Source organism: Panthera pardus, unplaced genomic scaffold, assembly GCF_024362965.1.
Source record: "Panthera pardus isolate Hobbes unplaced genomic scaffold, ASM2436296v1 HiC_scaffold_7, whole genome shotgun sequence".
NCBI classification, from domain to species: domain Eukaryota; kingdom Metazoa; phylum Chordata; class Mammalia; order Carnivora; family Felidae; genus Panthera; species Panthera pardus.
This window is the reverse complement of record NW_026527002.1, coordinates 78,047,439-78,067,776: the sequence shown is the minus strand read 5'-3', so window position 1 is coordinate 78,067,776 and position 20,338 is coordinate 78,047,439. Positions and strand designations below refer to the sequence as shown.

The 20,338-nt window shown below is 50.1% G+C and overlaps 1 protein-coding gene across 1 annotated transcript in view; it reads left to right on the top strand.

The window, feature by feature from the left end:
* The window catches only part of COL22A1 (collagen type XXII alpha 1 chain), a 258,748-nt gene that overhangs the window by 187,980 nt on the left and 50,430 nt on the right, over positions 1–20,338 (top strand). Inside the window, exons 41-46 of the mRNA XM_019459762.2 lie at positions 1,598–1,633; positions 3,034–3,087; positions 4,210–4,254; positions 8,435–8,482; positions 13,824–13,937; positions 14,306–14,359. Coding sequence (XP_019315307.2) covers positions 1,598–1,633; positions 3,034–3,087; positions 4,210–4,254; positions 8,435–8,482; positions 13,824–13,937; positions 14,306–14,359 — 351 coding nt within the window. The remainder of the gene's footprint in view (positions 1–1,597; positions 1,634–3,033; positions 3,088–4,209; positions 4,255–8,434; positions 8,483–13,823; positions 13,938–14,305; positions 14,360–20,338) is intronic.

Below are 20,338 nucleotides of genomic sequence, written 5' to 3'. Positions count from 1 at the left end.
CAATGAGAAGTAAGGCAGGGAAAGTGGCTTCAGAGGCAAATAGACCCGCAATAGAAGTAGGTCTCTTGTCTTATCTGCTTGACTTACCTGCTTGCCCGTAGGCCTCTGGAGACTCCCCCTCCTTTCTTCAGTGCACTTAAGAGGATGCTACCTCTGTTTTATCAGGTAGTTCTGGAATGACTGTTTGTTTGAGAAAGAGAGAGCACTCACATGAGCTAGGGAGAGGGACAGAGAGAGAGAGAGAGAGAGAGAGAGAAAACCTCAGGCAGGCTCCACTCTGAGCAGTGAGCTTCATCCCATGACCTGGGATCATGACCTGAGCTGAAATCAAGAGTCAGATACTCAACTGACTGAGCCAACTGGGCACCCCATCTGGGACATATTTAATAAGCAGACTTTAAGATTACCTGGCTTGTCATATTGCCAGAAACCTATGCATTTATGAGCAATCCTTCTTCCTCTTGGGAATATCTGGGAAGTTCTCCTGGGATCTGCCACACAGAGACGGAGGGTACGCTAGACTGGGCAGGAGGTGTGTTAACCCCTCTGTCGAGTGACTCCCGGTGTGGTTTGGGCAAGCCTCAGTCTCCTCTGGCCTGACTCTGATCATCAGTGAAAAGTGAGCGTGATTACACCTGATTCCAAAGTTCCCATACTCTAAAATGTTCATTTTGATGGAGTCCCATTTGCTCTGCTGTACTTTGCCGTAACTGCCACGGGGCACTGTGCTGAGTGCTGGAGAGACCATGCCGAGCAAGGTGCTCAGTACCCACCTGACCACGCAGCAGTCAGGCATTCAGCGGGGAGGACAGGCAGCCGAGAAGTGAGGCTGGTCTCCAACGTTGCGTCCTGGATGGGGTGCATGGAGGGGCTAGGGGACATCTCTAATGAGCATCCCATGAGAAGCCGGGGAAGGCTTTCCAAGGTGGTGACATCTCAACTGAGAACCGAAGTGTGACAAGAATGTGTCCAGGTAGAAGAGCAGGGCACACTCTTCCACGCAGAAGCATAGCATAGGGAAGATTCAGGGCAAGGGAGGGTTCCGCTCACGGGAGGACCTGAAACCACACAGTAATGCCTTAATCAGTGGCCACATCTTAGATGCAATATCCAGAAGCCAAATCCTAAGCTGGATGCACTCATTGCAGGGCGGACCGGGGTGGGGAACATCCCCTGTTAGGAGGTGGGGGCCACCACAGCAGCATCAGCCAAAACAGGCCATGCTGTGGAGTCTGGCCCTGCGTGTGCCCCCAGCGTGTCCCAAGCAAGACAAAAGCACAGCACGAGGATCCTGGGATGCTGGCTCCCACCCTGCACCAGAGGTCCAAACTAGAGATAAGCTCAGTGTCAGGAACCAAGTGGGTGCCAGGATAAGGTGGTACCTGTTCAAGGGCAAATGGAGAAAGTTCCAGGACGATCTCCATGTGTGGCATGTCCGGGTGTTGTGAGCAGGTGTGACTGTGGCTTAACACCAGGGGGCAGTTAGCTACTCCTTCTAGGACAGTGAAGACCTGGCTTGGAAATCGTAGCTACGGTATGTTTACGGTATTTTCTTCTGACTTTACTTACTTGTTTTGTTTGTTTGTTTGTTTCTTAGGGACCCTCTGGACCACCAGGAGACAAAGGGCCCCCGGTACAGTATGAGTGAAATGAAGGGCTGGGCTTCATGGAGAAATTCTTTTCTAATTAAAGCAATTTTATATTGGGGCAGCTAAATGAAAGTGGTTTCTGCAAATCCCTAACATTAAACAGTTCCAATCTCTAGAAAATAACCGCCAGTCTCTGGAGTGGTAGATTAGGAACAGGATGGGTGGTCATCGAATCCGGTGTGTGTGTGCTAGAGTTGGGCAGAATGAGACTGGCTTTGCTTTTTTGGCGTCTCTGCATCACAGAAGGACAGCATGGCTTGACGAATTTTATCTAATTACCAGCAGAACTGCTTTTGAGTCCTGACTTCACCACCCCCAGCCACATTATCCTGATCAAGTTGGGGGGGGGGGTCTCTCTTAATCCGTAAAGTGGGCATGAGAGACCCATGGGCCTTTGCGGAGCTCCGATGGACTAAATGTGGTGAAGCCACAGGAAAGCTCTCCATAAACTTGTTCTAAGGAGTGGCCGCCATGGATGATAAGCATATGCATGCATTTACCAGGAAAATGTGAATTTCTACAAACTGCCCCCAGAGCGGGAGGAGCTGCGTATTAGCACCGATGATGACATATTTTGCATGAAAATTCTGTGCACTCAGTGATTTCTGAACCGAGAAATGGCGTTTTTATACCCATTTTTTATAGATGAGAAAACAGAGGCTCAGAGCAGTTAATTAATAGCCATCAGATTTCAGAACAAGTTAATGTAGCATAGCAATAGGGTTGGTGATATGGTGGATGGGGCTCCTACAGAGGGGTCGATGTGAAGGGGACATTTTGGGAAGTCCTCAGAGAGGCAGGGTTTGCTCCTGAGCTGCCGTGTGGCACAGTTCCGGCACCTGCCAGGACAGAGAGCTGATTCTATTTAAGGAAGATTTCCACAGGAAGGGAGATCCACAGTGAAAAATATGTGTGAGAATTCCTGATACTGTCCAGAAATTTTCAACAGAATGGGAATGATTTTCTAATAGAAAGTAATAAATGTCCTCTACGTAGTGGACACTGTGCACAGCCGGCCAGCAGCCCACCAGATGCAGAGGGGTGAGCCCCAGTGCGCTCACCGCGGGAGCTGACCCTGTGACCCTTCCGCTCAAGGAAGGGGCCTTCCTCCTGGGGCCTGAGCAGGAGGGCTCACAGTGAAGGTGTTCCAGAGCATTCTGTGTGTGTGTGTGTGTGTGTGTGTGTGTGCACGTGTGTGACACTCCCACTTCCACAGCAATGGGGAAATGAGTAATCACTGAGCAGGGAATCTTGGCACACGCATTATATCAGATTCCTCATAGTAACAGGCCATTTGTACAATGGGAACCAACTATTGCCAAGGAATGGGGGACCTAATTTTGCTTAAGCTGTTGGCGAGTGACTTACCTTCTTTTTTCCTCAGGGATCCCGAGGCTTACCCGGATTCCCCGGCCCCCAGGGACCAGCTGGCCAGGACGTAAGTAATGAGAAATGGTACCCACTCAGCTGGGGTTCTTATGGACCCCCCTGGAAGCCCACCTCCACTGTCTCCCAGCCTCCCCTTGACCAGGGAACCCCCGGAGGAATAGTGCTTCTCCACTAATCCCTGCCCCTTCCCCAGGAACATTTTTAGATTTTTGAACTATGACCTAGGTTGATCGTGACCTATGATTTTGTATTGTCTAGTTTTACTCCTTATGCTTTTGTGTTATGCTTTCAGAACCTCATTAGCTCCCAGTGTCCCATACAATGCCTCCTTTTTTTTTTTTTTTTTTTTTGGCAATTTCCTTACCTGGTCCTGTCTGCTCAAGTCAGGTGCCATGGACTTGTTCTCCACGGACTTGTTCCTGACCCATCCCTGCAAGGGCTTTCTCCCTTATCTGATGCTAAAGATGCATCACTTCTGACATCGTGACGACGGTAGTCATCTCTTAGTATCCATTGTCTGGCTTCTGCTCAGATAGATCTGAGCTCCAAGAAGATAGGGACCATGTGTCTTCTACATGGGTGTTGCTCACTGCATCCTCTGACCGGATGGTAGGCTGGCAACAATGAGTTCATATGAAGCAAAGATGTGTGGCGCCATTAAGCGGTAGCATTTACTCTTAGATGTGCATCTCTCCATCTATACTTTCAGTTCACTATGGGCAGGGACGATCAGTCACCCTCCCCTTCCCTTCCTTGGTTCCACTGCAGAGGAGGAAGTTATACTCTAGAACCTGTCCACATATTCTCATTTGCCTGCCCCAATCTCAACGTGCTATTAGAACCAGTTCTGCTCTCCAAGCTGGCCCTTTCACCTGTGTTTGGAGAAGGATGGTGGGATGTGTGCATGAGCCATTTGCAGCTTTGCATTTTGGATAGGAGTCATAGGGTGGGCACATTCTAAATATTTGCCACAGTTGAATACTTTCTGGGAAGCACTGAGTGCTCGGCTGAGGTTTCAAACCATGCCTTTTTATTGGTGCCAGTCTTTACGGTTGGGTGAATTTTTTCAACCTTATTACACTTGGCGGATGCAGAGGTGGGGGGCCATGAGCAGAGTGGCTCTGGATGATGAGCTTAGCACAGTTAATGTTTCATTTCTTTCTTCTCTTAGGGTGTACCAGGAAATCCAGGAGAAAGAGGGCCTCCTGGCAAACCAGTATGTCATCTCACTGTTCTGGATGAATATTGACTCTCAAGTCAGGGCTCCAGTGAGAATAAAACACAACTCAGATGGTGTGAGAGGCTGAAGGAGGGACTTCTCACAGAGCCACGGGCGGGGGGCTGATCTGAGATGCTGGGGAGCCCAGAGATAAGCCACGGTGGGAGGCCGACATGGCCATGACCCTGACCCCAGTTTTCAGCACCAAGCGAGAGCACAAGGGTGGGGAAGGGCTGCCAAATTGGAGCTGTCGTTGTGGGTTCAAGGCCACTGCCAGAGAACTGGGCCCAGCATGGGAGCAGAGTCTCCCCAACTCCAGTTTCCTGAAGGTGGCTCTCCTTGTCTACCTTAGCCAAGGCCAGCAGGTACTTAGCCCCATGACACGTTCCCCACGGGGCAGCCTCAGGTTGTTGAGTAGGACAGAGGGTAGAGAGTGGATCTGGGGGCGGGCAAATGGACCCCACTGTACCTTGCAAATTCCTAACTGGCCCATTTCCTGCCCCTGTCTAGTATGTGAGCGCCATCTGGTTCCCCTTTTATATGATGGGAATGGTGGTAGCCATGGGGTTGCTGGGAAATGGCTGGTCCACGTGCTGGCTCCTTGGTGGTCTAGCCCATGGCTCCCACTTGCCGGGAAATGACTGGTCCTGCACGTCGGCTCCTTGGCGGTCTAGCCCAAGGCTCCTGTGGGCTCCCTCACGTGCATCATGTATATCCCCCATGTTGCTGTTGGCAGAGAAGCCCAAAGGCTTGGCCAAGTGACCCAGCCACTGGATGGGGTAGAGGGGGCCCTACAAGAAAGGAGTGGTGAAGATGAGCAATCCAGGCAGGCAGGCAGCGGTGCAGACATGGGAGAAACTGGTCCACTGATCCACTGAAAGACGTTACCCAGGAGGGAAGAAAGGGTAGCATCAGGGCTGGGGATTCTGAGGTCACAAGGGGGAGATCATAAGTTTGGTTCTGAAACCAAGATGCTCACCTGCCAGAAGCTTCAGCTCAAGCTGGACCTGAGAGCGTGAGTGTCCTGTAAGCCTGACCTTGAGGATTCAGACAAGCACCCCGGGCTCAGAGGCCACTGTGGGTGCCAGCAACCTTCACACCCTCTCCTGGGGTGCTTTGCACAGAGGAGACCTGGATGGGGATCCTGGTCTATTCAGAAGGGTTCTGGAGGCCGTACCCTTGTGACATGTGACAGGTCATGTGAGAGATTAGGGACCGCTCACTCACCCTCCTCCTCTGCCCAAGCCAGCTCTGCAGCAGTGAAGTCAGCCCCGCAAAAGCCACGTCATTAGCCCGGTGCAAGGCCCCGATGACGCGAGGGGAGAGTAAGGTTCAGGCCGGAGACTAAACGGGGGTTCAAATGACCTCTGCCAAATCTAGCCCTTGACACCTCTCTGCAAAGAGAATTAAGCCAGCACACAGACTGCTGGCAATGTGCAGAAGCATGACTGTCTTATAGCTGGTCACCTGCAGAGGGAGAGGGAGAGAGGGAGGGAGGAAGGGGGAGGAAGGGGAGAATAGAGGAGGGAGAAGAAATAGGTCTGTTTCTCATCACCATTAAATTTACTGAATGCACTGCCCACAAATGGTCCCAGATGCATCCCAGTAGCTGTTGGGGTCTCTGCTCTTGGTGGTCAGAGGGGGTCCCCAAGCTCCCTCAGGCTCAGTGATTCACCGGGAGGACTCCTGGAACTCAGGAAGGCAGCTCCACTCACGGTGATGATGACGGTTCCTTATGGAGGGAGGACACAGGTGGCAGCCAGCACGGGAGGATGTAGAGGCACGGAGCACAGGGTTCCCAGTGTGTCTCCCCTGGAGGGCTTGTGGGGACAGCACTTCACTCCCCAGCAGTTTCCTGGGGTCGCACGGATGTCGGAGGGCAGCAGGTGCTCGGGGAAAGCATGGCACGTCGCCCAGAAAGGAAACTCACCCAGGCCCTACCAGGTGAGGCGTGTGAGGGCGTCGAGGTTACCCGTCAGGAACTGGCAAGGTCAGAGTGAGTGGGTTTGGACGCCCCTGGCTGGCTGAGTTCGGCCTTTACTACACGGTCCCAGAGCACTTCTCCGGCGCTGCACCCACAGGACTCCTGTACTGGGCATCCCCGTCCAGGGTTGGGCCCCTCTCTGTGCCTCTAGGGGGGACTCTTGGGCAGCAGATGGGTTGAGGGTGAAGCCCGTGAGGATCGAGGGAGGCAGGACAGGGCAGGGGAAAGGGAGTCTTGGCCTGACCCCACGGGGACCTGGATCTGTGAACGGCACCACGACACTGTCCCACCTTGACACGAGGCCGCTGTGTGTCACCCCTGTATGGGTCAGTCCTGCATTTCCAGCCTGCCTCCCCGGCAGCTGGTGGAGTGATACACGAGGAGGCGAGGAGGGCTCAGACTGGCCTCAGCACTTCCCACTGTCTGTTTGCCTACCTGTCTGTCACTCCTGGAATGACCCATGTGTGAGTGACTCCTCAGAGGCCAGCCTGGCAGACGGCTAAGCACCTTGTGCCCAGCCTCGGAAGGCACTGCACCCCACAGACCCGTTCCTGTCTGTTCTTATGTGACCTACCCCGAGAGGTTTATGGAAGAGGGTACAAGGCATTAATTAAACTCTTCCCCGAGGCCACGCTGCACCTAGACTGAACATCTGCTCCCTGTTCTGTCTCTGTGAGTGCTGCCTGGCTGTGTGGTCTGGTGTGGCCCGACTCTGATTACACAGGGGGCTCTCATGACTGCATGGAAACATCGCAGCTCATGCGACACCAGCAGCATGCACATGTCCCGATTTGAACAGTACTAACTTCCCAGGGAAAAATGTAAGGCTTCAGGATAAAACCTCTTTCTGCTTTTAAATTAAAGTTTTAATAAACAATATTGCAGAGGTAGGCCTTCCTGTAGAGGGTCTCGCTCAGGACGAGGGAGGCCTTGGCTTCTGTTGTAGCAGCCGCACTCAAAGTGAGCTCTGCCTGTGGGGCTGGCACTGCCTGGGCACCTCCAAATCGGAGTCTGCCAGCCTTTGTCCTGGGTCTCCACCTTGGGTCACAGTCCAGAGGGTCTGTGATAGAGCACCTGTACCCAGGAGCCCGGGAGACCACACCCATCCATAGTCACTACCAAGGTTATCCTGGGCAAACGTACGTGGTGCCACCGACACATGGCTTTGGTTAGCCGCAGGGTGCGGCAGGAGCCCTGGAGGGTCAGGGAAAGGGGTTTGGTAGCCTGGAAAATGGTATTGGTGTCAGCGTCCCCAGGATGCTAGAGGTAATTCATAATTCATAAACTCGAACACAGGCTTAATCAAAAGAATTCAGCAGTGTATGTTCACTTGTGGCCACAGGCTTCCCATATTATAGAGGAAAATCTAATACCTTCCCCTGGAGACTGGATTCTCTGGCACTCTTTCTCCGTTGCAGAAGTTAGAAGTTTGCAAAATAACCATGTCCCTCTACTCCAGTTCTACCTAAGAATTCTCTCTTCCTTCAGTGTCTGCCTTTTAAGCATTGCTTTCCCTCCAGCTGTGTGTTCCTTATACCCCTGTATGAACCCAGCCTCCACCCCACCTTGGCCATAATCCTAACACAGCACACTCCAACTCAGTGGGTTTGACTGCAGATTTGGGGACCTGCAGACTTCTACGTACATACCTTCAGAGGCTCTGTAATTACCCCTGACTAATGAGATCCCCTTCCCAGAATTAACACTCCTTCAACCCATAATGAAGGGCGAGGATTAGAATGCGATTTCACTGGGGAGAGCTGGAAAAGTGGCTTTAAATTCATAGTAGGTTGTCAATGACTGATGGCAACGGCTCTTACCCATCTGGGGAATCCAGGATAGTGCCTCCCTTTGCCTTCCACAGCACCCATATGACCTATGAGGTTTTGAGGGGGGCGGGGAGGAGAGGCCACCAGGAGAACGGGCCAGCAGAAGGGGACTGGGGACCAGAAAGGCTGATGTCAGTCAGACTTGGTTAGGACTGACAGCCTGTATGGTGACCTCAGAAGTGACTTCTTCCCGTGCCACCTTGGCTTGGGACATATGCAGGGCTTTTTGCATGGTGTGCAGGGCACAGATGAGTTCTGCGTGATGGGGCGCACTTTGAAGCCCTTGCACTGTCTGAGCTAGAACGGGATACACTGTGTGCACGTGTCTGTGTGTGTCCGTATTGACTTCTTTTTACTTTGGCAGGGGCCTTCTTCTCTACTGTCTCCAGGGGACATAAATCTCTTGGTCAAGGTAAAAGCATGAAGCAAATGTGCATGCGTTTTGAAAATGGTGATGGGGAGTTGGAGATCTCAATAAGTTGTGGGGGTTTTTGTTTGAACAACTGTGTGTTAGTGTCAACGAGGCCAGCAGCTGTTGAGAACTCCCTGTGTGCCCGGCGATGTGCTCAATCCTCTTTCTCGTCTGGCAGCCACCAGCCATGGGTGTCAATTTAACTTTAAGTTAACGAAAATTAAATGCAATTAAAAATTCGGGTCCTTGGTCCCACTAGCCACGTTCCAACCACATGACAGCCAGATGTGGCTAGAGCCTGTCTTATTGGAATGACACAGATACACAGCGTTTCTGTCCTCACAGAAAGTTCTCCTGTGCAGGGCTGTGCTAAATGCTGGGTGTGTATCTCTCTCCTACAATTGCTCTAGGAGGTTGGTACCGTTTGCATTGTAGGTTGGCATGTAAGGAGCCTGAGACCCTGAAGGTCAGTGTCTTTCTAGGAATGCAAAATCCAGTCCTCGCTGATTTCAGAGACTGACCTCTAACCCCACACAGGGCTGTCTCTCGTGTTCTGAACAGGGGGCCGTAGGCAGAGTCAGGCAGCTTGGGTGTGCGTCCTGCCAGTGCAAGGGCCAGGGTATGGGTGCAGGGAGGTGAAGGCCGCTGCTGGGCCCCTTGGCCAGGAGGAGACCAGATCTGGGTTCAGACTTAGATGGTTTTCAGAACCTGTCCATCTTGTCCATGAATGCCGAGAGCCTTGAGAAGCTGGACATCCCTCTGCTGAGATTGAGCCAAGACCACTAGGTGTCCAGGTGCCTGACCAAGGGCCTTGGGCCTTAAATGGTGGAGGCCAGGACAGGCTGTGAGCAAGACAGATGCGTAAGGCCTGTGCTTCAGAAAGAACAGTCTCACTGCAGTGAGTGGGGAGGACACTTTTCCTGGCTCTGTGTCAAGCCTTTGTCTTAATTTAGGGTGAAGCTTGGCATTTGTGTGATCAGCCTCTTCCTCACTTCCTGCATTCCAAACACTTGGGTGATGCCAAAACAAACAAACAAACAAACAAACAAACAAAACAGAGTTCATGTCTGAGAGCAAGGGAGGAAAACAAAAGGGAAAAGAAGACCTTTCCAGAAGCCTGAGATTTGTAATCTCTGTACACATTGAGATGCCTTGATAGAAAGTTATACATTTTTTTTAAAGTAGTAGTAGAAAGTCTTTCCTGATTTTAATTGACAAGAGAAAGCTTTTTTCACAGTCAAGGACATGACAAGAAATCATTACCTATTGATTCAATTCCTTGTTTATCGCAGGGTTTTATGAGCCTAAATCATTCTCATAATTCCATTGCCCTAGAAGGAGCTGGCTTTGCATCAGCCCTGTCCCTCCCCTGCAAGGATTTCTACCTCAAGACGTCCCAGCCTTTCTGCCAATGATAACAGTAATGTGGAGCCTCATGCTTTATGGCTACAGCATTGAAAATGACATTTAGTCAGCTTGGTGTTCCTTACCTGCTACAGGGTGCAGCTGTGTTCATCAGAGCAGCTGGGGACCCCGGAGGGAAGTGGGCACCCACACTCAGGGTGGTGCCTGAGGCTCCCTGGAGCCATGGAGCTGCACTTTGCCTGGAAACCCAGTAGACAACAGCCTGGGGCCAAGTGGGTTTGCCCAGGTCAGCAGAGTGTACTGTTATCGTTCCCTACTTTATAGCAGGTTAAAGACTGCTGGTCTGGACCAGGTGGCTGGTGGAAAGTCCCTCCCTTGCTGAGAAGGCACCTTTTATTGCAGAATATTTATCTCTGCCCCCAGGAATTTATACCATCACATACTTCATTCTCATAGTTGGAAAACTGCCTGGGTAGAGAGTTCATCTCCTAAGAGTCCTGGTGAAATGAACTTCCACAATTGGATGTGTGCCCAGCAAGGTCATCCTCAGGATATCTCCATCAATCAGATGGCTCCCTTGGAGAAATATTATTTCATCTGATCTTCACAAACAACCCAGTGGGTGGGCGCTGTTACGTCTGCATTTTACAAAGGAGGAGGTTGAGCCCAGCTGGGGAAGGCACTTACTTGTTCAAGGTCACAGAGCTGGATGATGGCAGTGCTGAGACCCAAACCTAGTGTGTCCAGCTGCTGGCCCCCGTGTTTAACGCCCCTGTCATCTGACTTCGTCTTGCATGGGCCAGAGCTTGTGACAGCTACCTGATAAAGTACAGGTAGGTGGAGAGTTTCCTGCCTGTCACCTGGAGCTTGGACGGGTAGGCTGCACAGTAGCCCTTTGGCAGGGATATTGCAGCAAGGATTCAGGTATCTGGCAAGAGGTTGGGTAAGATGACCTGGAGGTTCTCTCTACTCCTGGAAAGCAACAACTGCTTTCTTCACAAAGCAAAGTCTGTGGCATTCCTCCCTTTGGTAGGCATTTTCTGGTGCATTTACCTGCTGTACTGTACCCTGCTGACTACCAACCCAGTGAGCTGGGTTTGATGAAAACATCCCAGACAAAAGAAAGGGGGTAGAGACCGAGGGAATCAGCATTTATAGGCCCCACACAAAGAACCCTGCAACACAACTGGGGCTCTGCCTGCATTATTTCATTTAGATATTGTAACAATCCCCTTAGGAAGGAGAATGACCCTACGATAAGGGAATGGACTCAAAGGCCTTGAGTGAGTTGCCTGAACAGCTCGGTTAAGTAGGGAAGTTGGCAGCCAGTATTGATGACCAAGGGCATCTTATCGGTAGATGAGGCAAGACAACAGATTCAGGGAAGGAAAGACTAACAGAAATCGCAGGGGTGCATTAGCAGCTAGATTCGTTGTGCTGTCACCATGTGCCAGGCATGGCGTCAGGCATTTTTCATGCATTATCTTGTTTATTTCTCACCGGACTTTGAGGTCCTCTGTTCACAGATTAGGAGGCTGAGAGTCAGAGGGGTGAAGCCAGGATCCCAGATGGGCAGAGGCTTCGTGTGGTCTCTTGCAAACAGAACCCTATTTAGTCTCAAGGCATTTGGGGTAGCCCAGGGCCGGGAAGAACCGGGGGGCCCAGGGGCCAGAGTGAGCGTAGATGCGACTGCAGGTTGGGGGGCTGCTCTCACTGTGTTCCCTGGATTCCTGGACTGGGTCAGTGTGGTAAGTCCAGCCCCCACACTGTTAGGTCTGGGGACCTGCTACAACTCATCTTCAATGAGCCATCCTACACAGAATCTGTGACGAAGACAGACCCAGGCTGCGAGCCCTCCAGAAATTGGAAAGAAATAGGGAGGCGGGGAGATTTTATATTAGGTAGATACAGATAACCCCTTCGTGGTGTGTATCCCACCACAAAGAATGGTTCCGGATCACCACTGTGTCCACCAGTGCCTCCAGCCACAGCTCAGTGGCCAGAATCTCTGGTGCCCCCAGGTTAGCCCCATTCCCACAGAGCGTACACCCATCGCTGCAGAGTTTCATAGAGATACCTCGTTTGAAAGAACCACAAGAGAAGGTCTAGGAATAGGGGATTTCCTCCCGAATCTGCTATTTTTCCAAACAAAACACACCAGCCAAAACCAGTATACTTTGGTTTGTGTCTTTCACCTTCACTCCGTACACCCCAACATTTGGCACTCCCCAGCCTCTAGAAAACATTCAACCAGCGGCTCAGACCACCTGCTAAAAGAAGATGGCACAGGACGTCAAAAGGTCAGAGGGTCAGTAGGGCAGTTGGGTGGGTTAGTTCATTTACTTACTGAACTCGTGATGCGCAGGAGGCTCTTTGCTCTGAATTGGGCATGTAAAGATAAAGCAACTCTACCTCTGTCTCTGAGAGCCCACACCTTCTTTTTGCGTGGTGGGGAAGGGACAGACCTGTACACGGACCACGTCTGCAGCGAGGCAAGCACTTCAATAGCAGGAGTTCCTGGGGCTGTGGGAGCAAGAGTCAGAAGCAGTCCCCCATCTGAAGCAATCAGGAAGGCTTCTTGGTGCAGGAGATTTCTAAATACTCTTCAAAGGTTGCATATGAGGGGCACCTGGGTGGCTCAGTCGGTTAAGCATCTGACTCTTGATAACTGGTTCAGGTCATGATCATGTGGTTCCTGGGATTAAGCCCTGCGTCGGGCTCTACACTGAGCATGGAACCTGCTTGGGATTCTCCATCTTTCTCTCTCTCTCTGCCCCTACCCCACTTACGTTCTCTCTCTCTGTCTCTCTCAAAGTAAACATTTGTTTAAAAGGTTGAATAGCAGTGAGGCAAATGAAAGGAAAGTAAGCCATTCAGAGTTGCTTTTGTGAGTCAGAAACCATCCTGAGTTAGAGACCAAGAAGAATGCTCAGTTACCCACACTGTCACCGTTAGTATGCAAACGTGCAGCTGCCACGGGCCTATGCACACGCCTCTGGCGGAGCAATCAGAAGGCTGTGGTTGGTGCATTTGTTTTGTGCCAATGGACGCCATGTAAGCATGAACTCTTCAAGACGTGTACTCACCAGGTCTCAAACCAGAAAGGTGTGGAGCCTAACTGGATGCTTTGCAAGTAGTTTTGCACTGAGGGAGTCACCGAGTGCAGGCATGAATTGAGGCTACTACCTAAATGCACTGGGAATGATCTCACATTATTCTAAGTGCCTCCTCTGTATTATCTCATCCAATCTTTGTCACAAGAGGGGAGGGAGGATTGCAGAGAAACTAGCAGGACTCTGGGATAGGACACAGGCTACAGTGTGGTCAAGCCAGTGAGTTTTATTTGCTGCACACTGCACTCCAAACTGCAAGGTCTTGGGATGACACAGACAAATTAGAAATCATGTTCCCTGGGCTCAGAGGACTTCAGAATCATGCCAGGGACATCACTCACCTGCCTCAAAGAAGTAGAGCAAAGGTCAGTTCCTGGGACCATTTATGAAATGCTTGCTTTGGACAAAGAACAATGCCAGGTGTGTGTGGTCACATTGGGTGTGTGCCCATCGCTTCCTTTGTTCGACTGCTTTGTGTACAAACCACTTAGGCAGACGCACAAGACAGAGAACTTGGCTTCCAGCTTGGTTCTGTCGCCAGCTTCAAAGACGGGACATGTTATTTTGTAAGAATACTAAATGTTTGCATCAAATCTGTAATGTTATTAAATGCTCACAGGGAGTGGTGCACTGTTGACATCATTGCTGTGGGCTCTACTTCGAGCAGTCTGGCTGGCTAGAAGTAGAGAGAAGGGAGGGAATAATCCAGATGTATCAGTACTAAAATCTAATTTAAGATTAAGAGAAAAATGCAAAGTTAGACACAAATGCTCTGGGTAACGACTCGATCCACCCGTTTGCTTTTATATCACTTGCACGTGTCTCCTTTTGCTCTACCAGTAACTATTACTTACTGTCCCCAGGATGTGTGCAATGACTGCCCTCCAGGCCCCCCGGGCCTTCCTGGTCTGCCAGGTTTTAAAGGGGACAAAGGTCTCCAGGGAAAGCCAGGGAGAGAAGGCACAGAAGGGAAAAAGGTAAGGAAAGGGGGAAACTTTGTCCTTGTCCCCGCGATGAAATGTATCATCTTTGGAGATCACAGCCCTGCCTCTCTGGTACAGATGTGGGGGGAGCCTACTCAAGGGTGTGAATATGGGAGGCAGGGGGTCATCTTGGGGACTGGCCACCCCATTAGACGTGGGCTATGCCCATGAATGCATGGTCACACTCAGTACTGCCACCTGCCCACACCCTTTGTTCAGACATGCTGGATGGAGGCAGGAGATGGAAATTTCAGCAGGAAATCAGTGAATAGGTGTGTCAGGGCAGCAGCTTGCTGGTGACTCTGGGTATAAGCTCCAGACACGGATTCTTACTGTTTTTTTTTTTCCTATTCCTGCTACAGGGAGATGCTGGGCCCAGGGGCCTCCCAGGGCCTCCAGGAATCGCTGGACCACAGGTCAGTGAGCCCTCATTGACACTGAGTGCATCCTTTCTGCTCATGTCACTGGTTAATCCAAGTTTGAGGAAGAGTAATGTCCAGTGTGAAGGAATAATGGTTTTAAAACAATGACACCCACATTCAGGGTCTAACCATGGCTCCGACTCTCTCAGTGGCCTTGGGAAGGGGCACTTGAACTTCCTGAGTCTCAGGTTACTCCTCTACAAATGCCTCAGTGGTTGAATAATGAAGTGAGCTAGGGGGCTGGGGTGGGGAGTCCTCACTGGTTAAGACTGGAGCTTTGGGGTCAGAGGGCTCTGAATTTGAATACCAGCCCTGGGTCGAGTCAGAGCTGTGTGGTCTCAGGCAAAATCTTTGACCCTCTGGACCTTAATTTCACCACCCAATAATAGAAAGAATAAAAGCAGCATCAGGGGGCACGTGGGTGGCGTGGTTGGTTAAGCGTCGAACTCTTGATCTCAGCTCAGGTCTTGATCTCAGGGTCGTGGGTTCGAGCCCCATGTTGGGCTCTGTGCTGGGTGTGAAGCCTATTTAAAACAAAAACAAAAGCAACTTCAGAGATTTGTTAGAATTGGACAATGTAATGCACAAAAAGAACTAGTCACTCAGTAAATAACCTCATTAGGCAAGTGCTGTGCCAGTGTGGGTGAGTGTTACTACCATTCACAGGAATGACGAGGCGCCCATCTAAAATGGGCAGGGAAGCTCTGTGCTTTCATAAAGCCAGGGAGACCAGCCCGGGAAGAAGGAGCTGTGATCTCGGCCATAGAACAGGAGGGGAGGCTCTGGCAGCCGAAAACAGGTGTCTGGGCTGTGTATTTGAGCTCCCTGTGGTGATGGTACATAGCTCTAAGCGCGAGAGACTGTGTGAGTGCAGACGTGGGGCCAGGAGGGGAAGAGAGCTGACCCTCCACCCTCAGTCGCCTTCCCCCACTGTCAGTGCCCCTGGGGGCTGTCCCTGATCACTACCTTGGGGACCCTGTGCTGTTGCAAGCTATGCACACTACCCTACCCCGACATTCAGGAGCAAATGTGTCACTGTGTCTCTTCCTGTGGCCTGGCTGGGACATGACGTGGCTTGTCTGACATGAAATTCAGCAGAAAATTGTCAGTAGGAGAGAGCGAGCTCAGGAGCCAGACCTCTGGAGTTGGCATTCCCACTCAGCAATGACCTTGGGCTAGCTTCTTACTTTTGCCCTTCCCTTTCCTGCTGGCAAACTGAGAGGTATAAAAGCAGTCACCTTCCAGGCCTGTGGTCCTGAGAACTGCTGAGGGTGCCTCCACCAGACCTGGCACTATGCAGGCCCAGCACCAACCTGCTTCTCCTGCTTTTTTTAGCCCGTGGGGTCACAGCAGCGACAGGGCCGGGACTGGGGTGAGGACCTGGACGTAAGATGTAAGGGAAGCCCCAAACCTCAGTAACCAAGATAAATAGGACTTTAGTGCAATATTTTAAAAAGTTTAGAATTAGTACAGTTGATTCACAAGGAACAAAATGTCACTATTTTATTTTTAAAGTTTTTTTTTAAGTTTATTTAGAGAGAGAGAGAGAGAGAGAGAGAGAGAGAGAGAGAGAATGAGTGGGGGAGAGGCAGAGAGAGAGGGAAAGAGAGAATCCCAAGCAGGCTCCTTGCTGTCAGCACAGAGCCTGATGCGGGGCTTGATCTCATGAACTGTGCGATCATGACCTGAGCTGAAATAAAGAGTCAGACTTTTAACTGACGGAGCCACCTGGGCACCCCAAAATTTTCAATAAAGATGGGACCTAACCCTACACTTGAACCGTTCACCTTAAACCCCTAATCCCAGCCCTGTGGGAGCCCCATTTATTTACATTTGTATAGTTTGTTCATCTCGGATTATTTGGCACTGATTTTGACTTTGAAGAACACAGCATTGGACTATTATTAATTTTGGATACTGAGCTTTCCAGAGCTCCTTACATGTTACACCCAGGCCAAGTGCTCACTTGCCTTGCTCCAGGGTCAACTCTGAAAATGGGGTTGGACCTCTTATTATTATATTAGAAGGCAAGGAAGCCAACACTGCGGGGTAAGAGCAGGGCGCTCACTGGAACAGTTGGGCATCAGGATGACAAACATCCAGATTTCCCAGGCCTGCCTGGCAGGCTAAGACATAGAGTGTTTGTGATCCATAGACTTTGTGAAGTCTTACAGGGTTTTGACATACCCAGGGCTCTTGCTTTAGGAACTACAGCTATCAGGTTTCAGTGTAGATGGAATAAGAGATTTTTTCCTGGGCAGTGTTAGTTAAGAGACACCCGTAAAGTGTAGCATCACCTGTGCTATTTACCCTGAATTACTCCCCCTTTCTGGGGTCATCAGCTGGGGCTAAGCTCCTCGCCTGGAGGATTCTGCAGGCTACTTTCAGCTGATCCTTAAGTAACCTTTGCTGTCAACTCACAGGCTGCTGGGCTTAGCCTCTGCTGAGGAAGGGCTTTTTATGCAGAGAAACAAAAGCAAATCAATTAAACAGATAAGGAGTTCCCTCCACTAAGTAGGGATTGTTTTCTTTATCGGCCCAATCCCACTTGAAGTGCCGGTGTCTTGGGACAATGGCTCTGCCTTTGTTCCTTGCTAATTCGCTTCCAGAGAGGGTTTGTTCCTTTACATATTCAGAGAAAGCCAAAGAATGCTTCCACCCGGAAAAAGAACAGAAATTATGCTGCAGCTGAAAGACAGGGTTCTAGCTGTCTCCACTTGGGAGTCCATCATGACCTTGAGAAGTTGGCAGGTGTTAGGGTCCACCCTACTTAATGAGCTCCCAGGCAGTTACAGTGGGCAGCATACGCAGTATGCTCAGGTTACCTGCTTTACAATATCATATCTTGCAATGGTCAGCATCATGCTAGGAGGTACACATATTGTCCCATTTTACAGATGAGGAAGCAGAGGCTTAGCAAGATTTAAATGCCAGTACTACCAAACTACTAAGTGATACTGCAGAGGGGAATCCCTGCTGGCAGGACTCAAGGACCTCCTACCCCCTGTTAGTATCCCCTAGGGGTTTAACCCTAGTAATATTAGGACCAACTCCAGCACCAAGGACAGCTCCTGGTGGGGCGGAGGCTTCCCCTTACCACCACCTACTGTTGGGGAAGTGAGTCACAGAGGAGTTAAATAGCTCATCTGAGGACTCACAGGCTTGCCTTGATTCTTGGCTTCAAACCCAAGCCACTCCATGCTCGTTATTCATCCCACTCCACTCTCCAGAAAACAGACGGGAGGACTGTTTCATTTTCTCTCGCTTATCAAACAAGATCTCAGCTTGACCTGCAGACATGAAGATGAATTTGTACACTGAAAATGCTACCGGTGGCTGAGCACTTACAAATATTTTCTCGTTCTTTCGTAGCCAGACGTCCCTGTGTTCACTGGTCATGTGCATCACCAAGGGCATTTGTTTGTTTGCATTTGCAATCCTGCATCTGGGAAATCAGCTTCCCTAAGATTTATCTTGCAGATTTGCAGCGGCTCTGACTGCTGGCTGGGCCTGGGGAGGTCACTGTCATGATCAATTACAGCTTCATTCTAGAGCTTTCATACTGCACAAAACATTGACTTTCAGGGATGGGGTCTGGGGATAGTGGCAATTTATTTGACTTTTCTGAATCGAGGGTCCCTCGTCTCTAAAAGAAGAACCATATGGCCTATTTCACAAAGAGGATGTTGAGGATTAAACAGGGAGGCATTTATAGGGCATCAGGCGTGGTACCAGCTGGGTACAAGGAAGTGCTGGGTACATCTAACTGTAAGTGGTCCTCCTAGTGGTTTCTCTGTTTGAATGAATAACAACTGTAGCAAAGGGTCAGTAGAAGAGTAAATGGCTTGAAGGAAAATAATGCCATTGGGCAAAGTGTTACTTAGGAAGGCCACCTGGAAGAGGTGATTTTAGTTGCATTGGAAAGTGAGGCAGGGATGTGCCAGGCATCCTGGGGGACAGGTTTTCTAGGCAGTGAGGTAGCCCATGAAAATCCAGGGACAGGCCTTATCCTGCTAGTAGCAGAGACTTCGTTAATTTGAGAAAGTTTAGGCCCTGCCCTCAACAGTCTATAAACCCCTTGAGAGAACTGCCTTTTTGGTGGATTCACAGAAACCCACATCCTTAGAGCAGCCCCTGGTAGGAACATACCCTCTAAGTAGTTGTTACATCATGTGCTTAGCACACAGTGACGTGGAAGAAATGTAATTAAAACCGAGACAGAATCTCCTCCCAGTCCAGAAAACCTCTCCATGAAGGTGGAAGAGAAGGAAAGCAGTCCTGTTACTGAGTAAACATGGCTGCAGAGGGTGAAGCACGTCAGGCAGAAATCTCCCTCTGTCCTGCAGCCAGGCAGCTGCACCTGCTGCGTGCAAGTCCTCAAGACCAACAATAACCGGGCCTCAAGTAAGAGGACTTCTTAGCACCAGGTGTCACGTACGTTCATCCTAAATTTTCCTGGCAATTCAGCGATCGTCTGTCTTAGCTTTAAAGAAAGGAAAAACGGGCTGTCCGTCTTAATGACGGGAAGTGTTCTGCAACTGGGAGCGAGGTGCCTGGCTTTTCATTTGGGCTCCCTTCCCCACAGAGGCTTCGAGACAGAGACCGAGGGGGGGAGTGCTCTCTTTCTGGATGATTGATTACATTTCAAAGGGACGGTTGCCAGGTCCTTGAGAGAGACATTTCTGAATCCTAGATCTGGCAGGACTTATTTAGCTGTTAAAAGGATTTACATACATTTCAAAGAGAAAGAACCCCACAGTGACAAGTTTTCTGAAGTAAATGCTCTAAGAAAAAGGTTTGGGGAGAGAATCTCTTCCCTTCTGTTCATGGGGAGATTTAAGCCCTTACAATGACTCTGAATAAAGATCATCTAAGAGAACTGAGCTAGTAATGAACTAGCAATGTCCCTAGAATATAAAGTCCAGGTGGGCAGGGACTGTGTTGTTGTTTTATTGGTTGCTGTATCTCCAGTGCTTAGAAAGGTTCCTGGAGCATGGTGAGTCAGACTTCTAGACTATAGATGCTATGTTCTTGACATTAGAAAACCCGTGGGACAAGGTGTCATGCCCAGGAAAATAGCCAGAAAAGTAACTTGGGCAGGGAGAGACAGTTTGAATACAGACAGATCTGCATTAGAGTCCCAATCTTGCCTTTCATTAGCTGTGTGACCTCAGGTGAATGACTTAACCTCTCTGGTCTTCAGATTTTTTTTTAATCTATACACTCTGGTAATAACCCCCACCTCCTAGAGTAGTCTTACTGACCACGTTACATAACACAGGGGTGCCTGGGTGGCTCAGCCTGGGTGGCTCAGGTTGAGCGTCCTACTCTTGGTTTTGGCTCTCACGGTTCATGAGTTCAAGCCCTGCACCGGGCTCTGCGCTGACAGTGCGGAGCCTGCTTGGGATTTTCTCTCTCTCCCTCTCCCTCAGCCCCTCCCCACCTCATGCTGTCTCTGTCTTAAAATAAATTAAGAAACTTAAAAAAATAAATACATAAATTAGACAACACAGACACGTTGAATATTTTTTGCATCAGCTCAGGATGTAAACAAACAAACCAACCAAAAATACACAAAATGGGATCTCATGTGGGAAGGGCCCGGCAGCATGCGGGGTGGGTGGGGGGGGGGGTTGGTGTAGGGGGAGGGTGGTGCGGGTAGAGGCTCAGTAAATGTCAGTCCTCTCTTCTGGAAGGAAGTGAGTCAGGGGTGGGGGTGGCTGTGTATGCTTTGATCCTTAGCTGCAGCGGAGAAGGAGACAAGGACAACTGTGGAGATCCTTGAGCTGCTGACATTTTCACTGCTGGGACTTGAAGCCCAGACTGAGGACTGGGATTTGAAAAGGAACCATTTACTTTTAAGGCAGTTGTCCTGAATGTCAGAGAAGCCGTGTGCTATTCCGTCACTTTTCATTGAGGTTATAATACAGACAGTGTGCTGGCTTTATACACTTAAAAGCAGTAGAAATAATG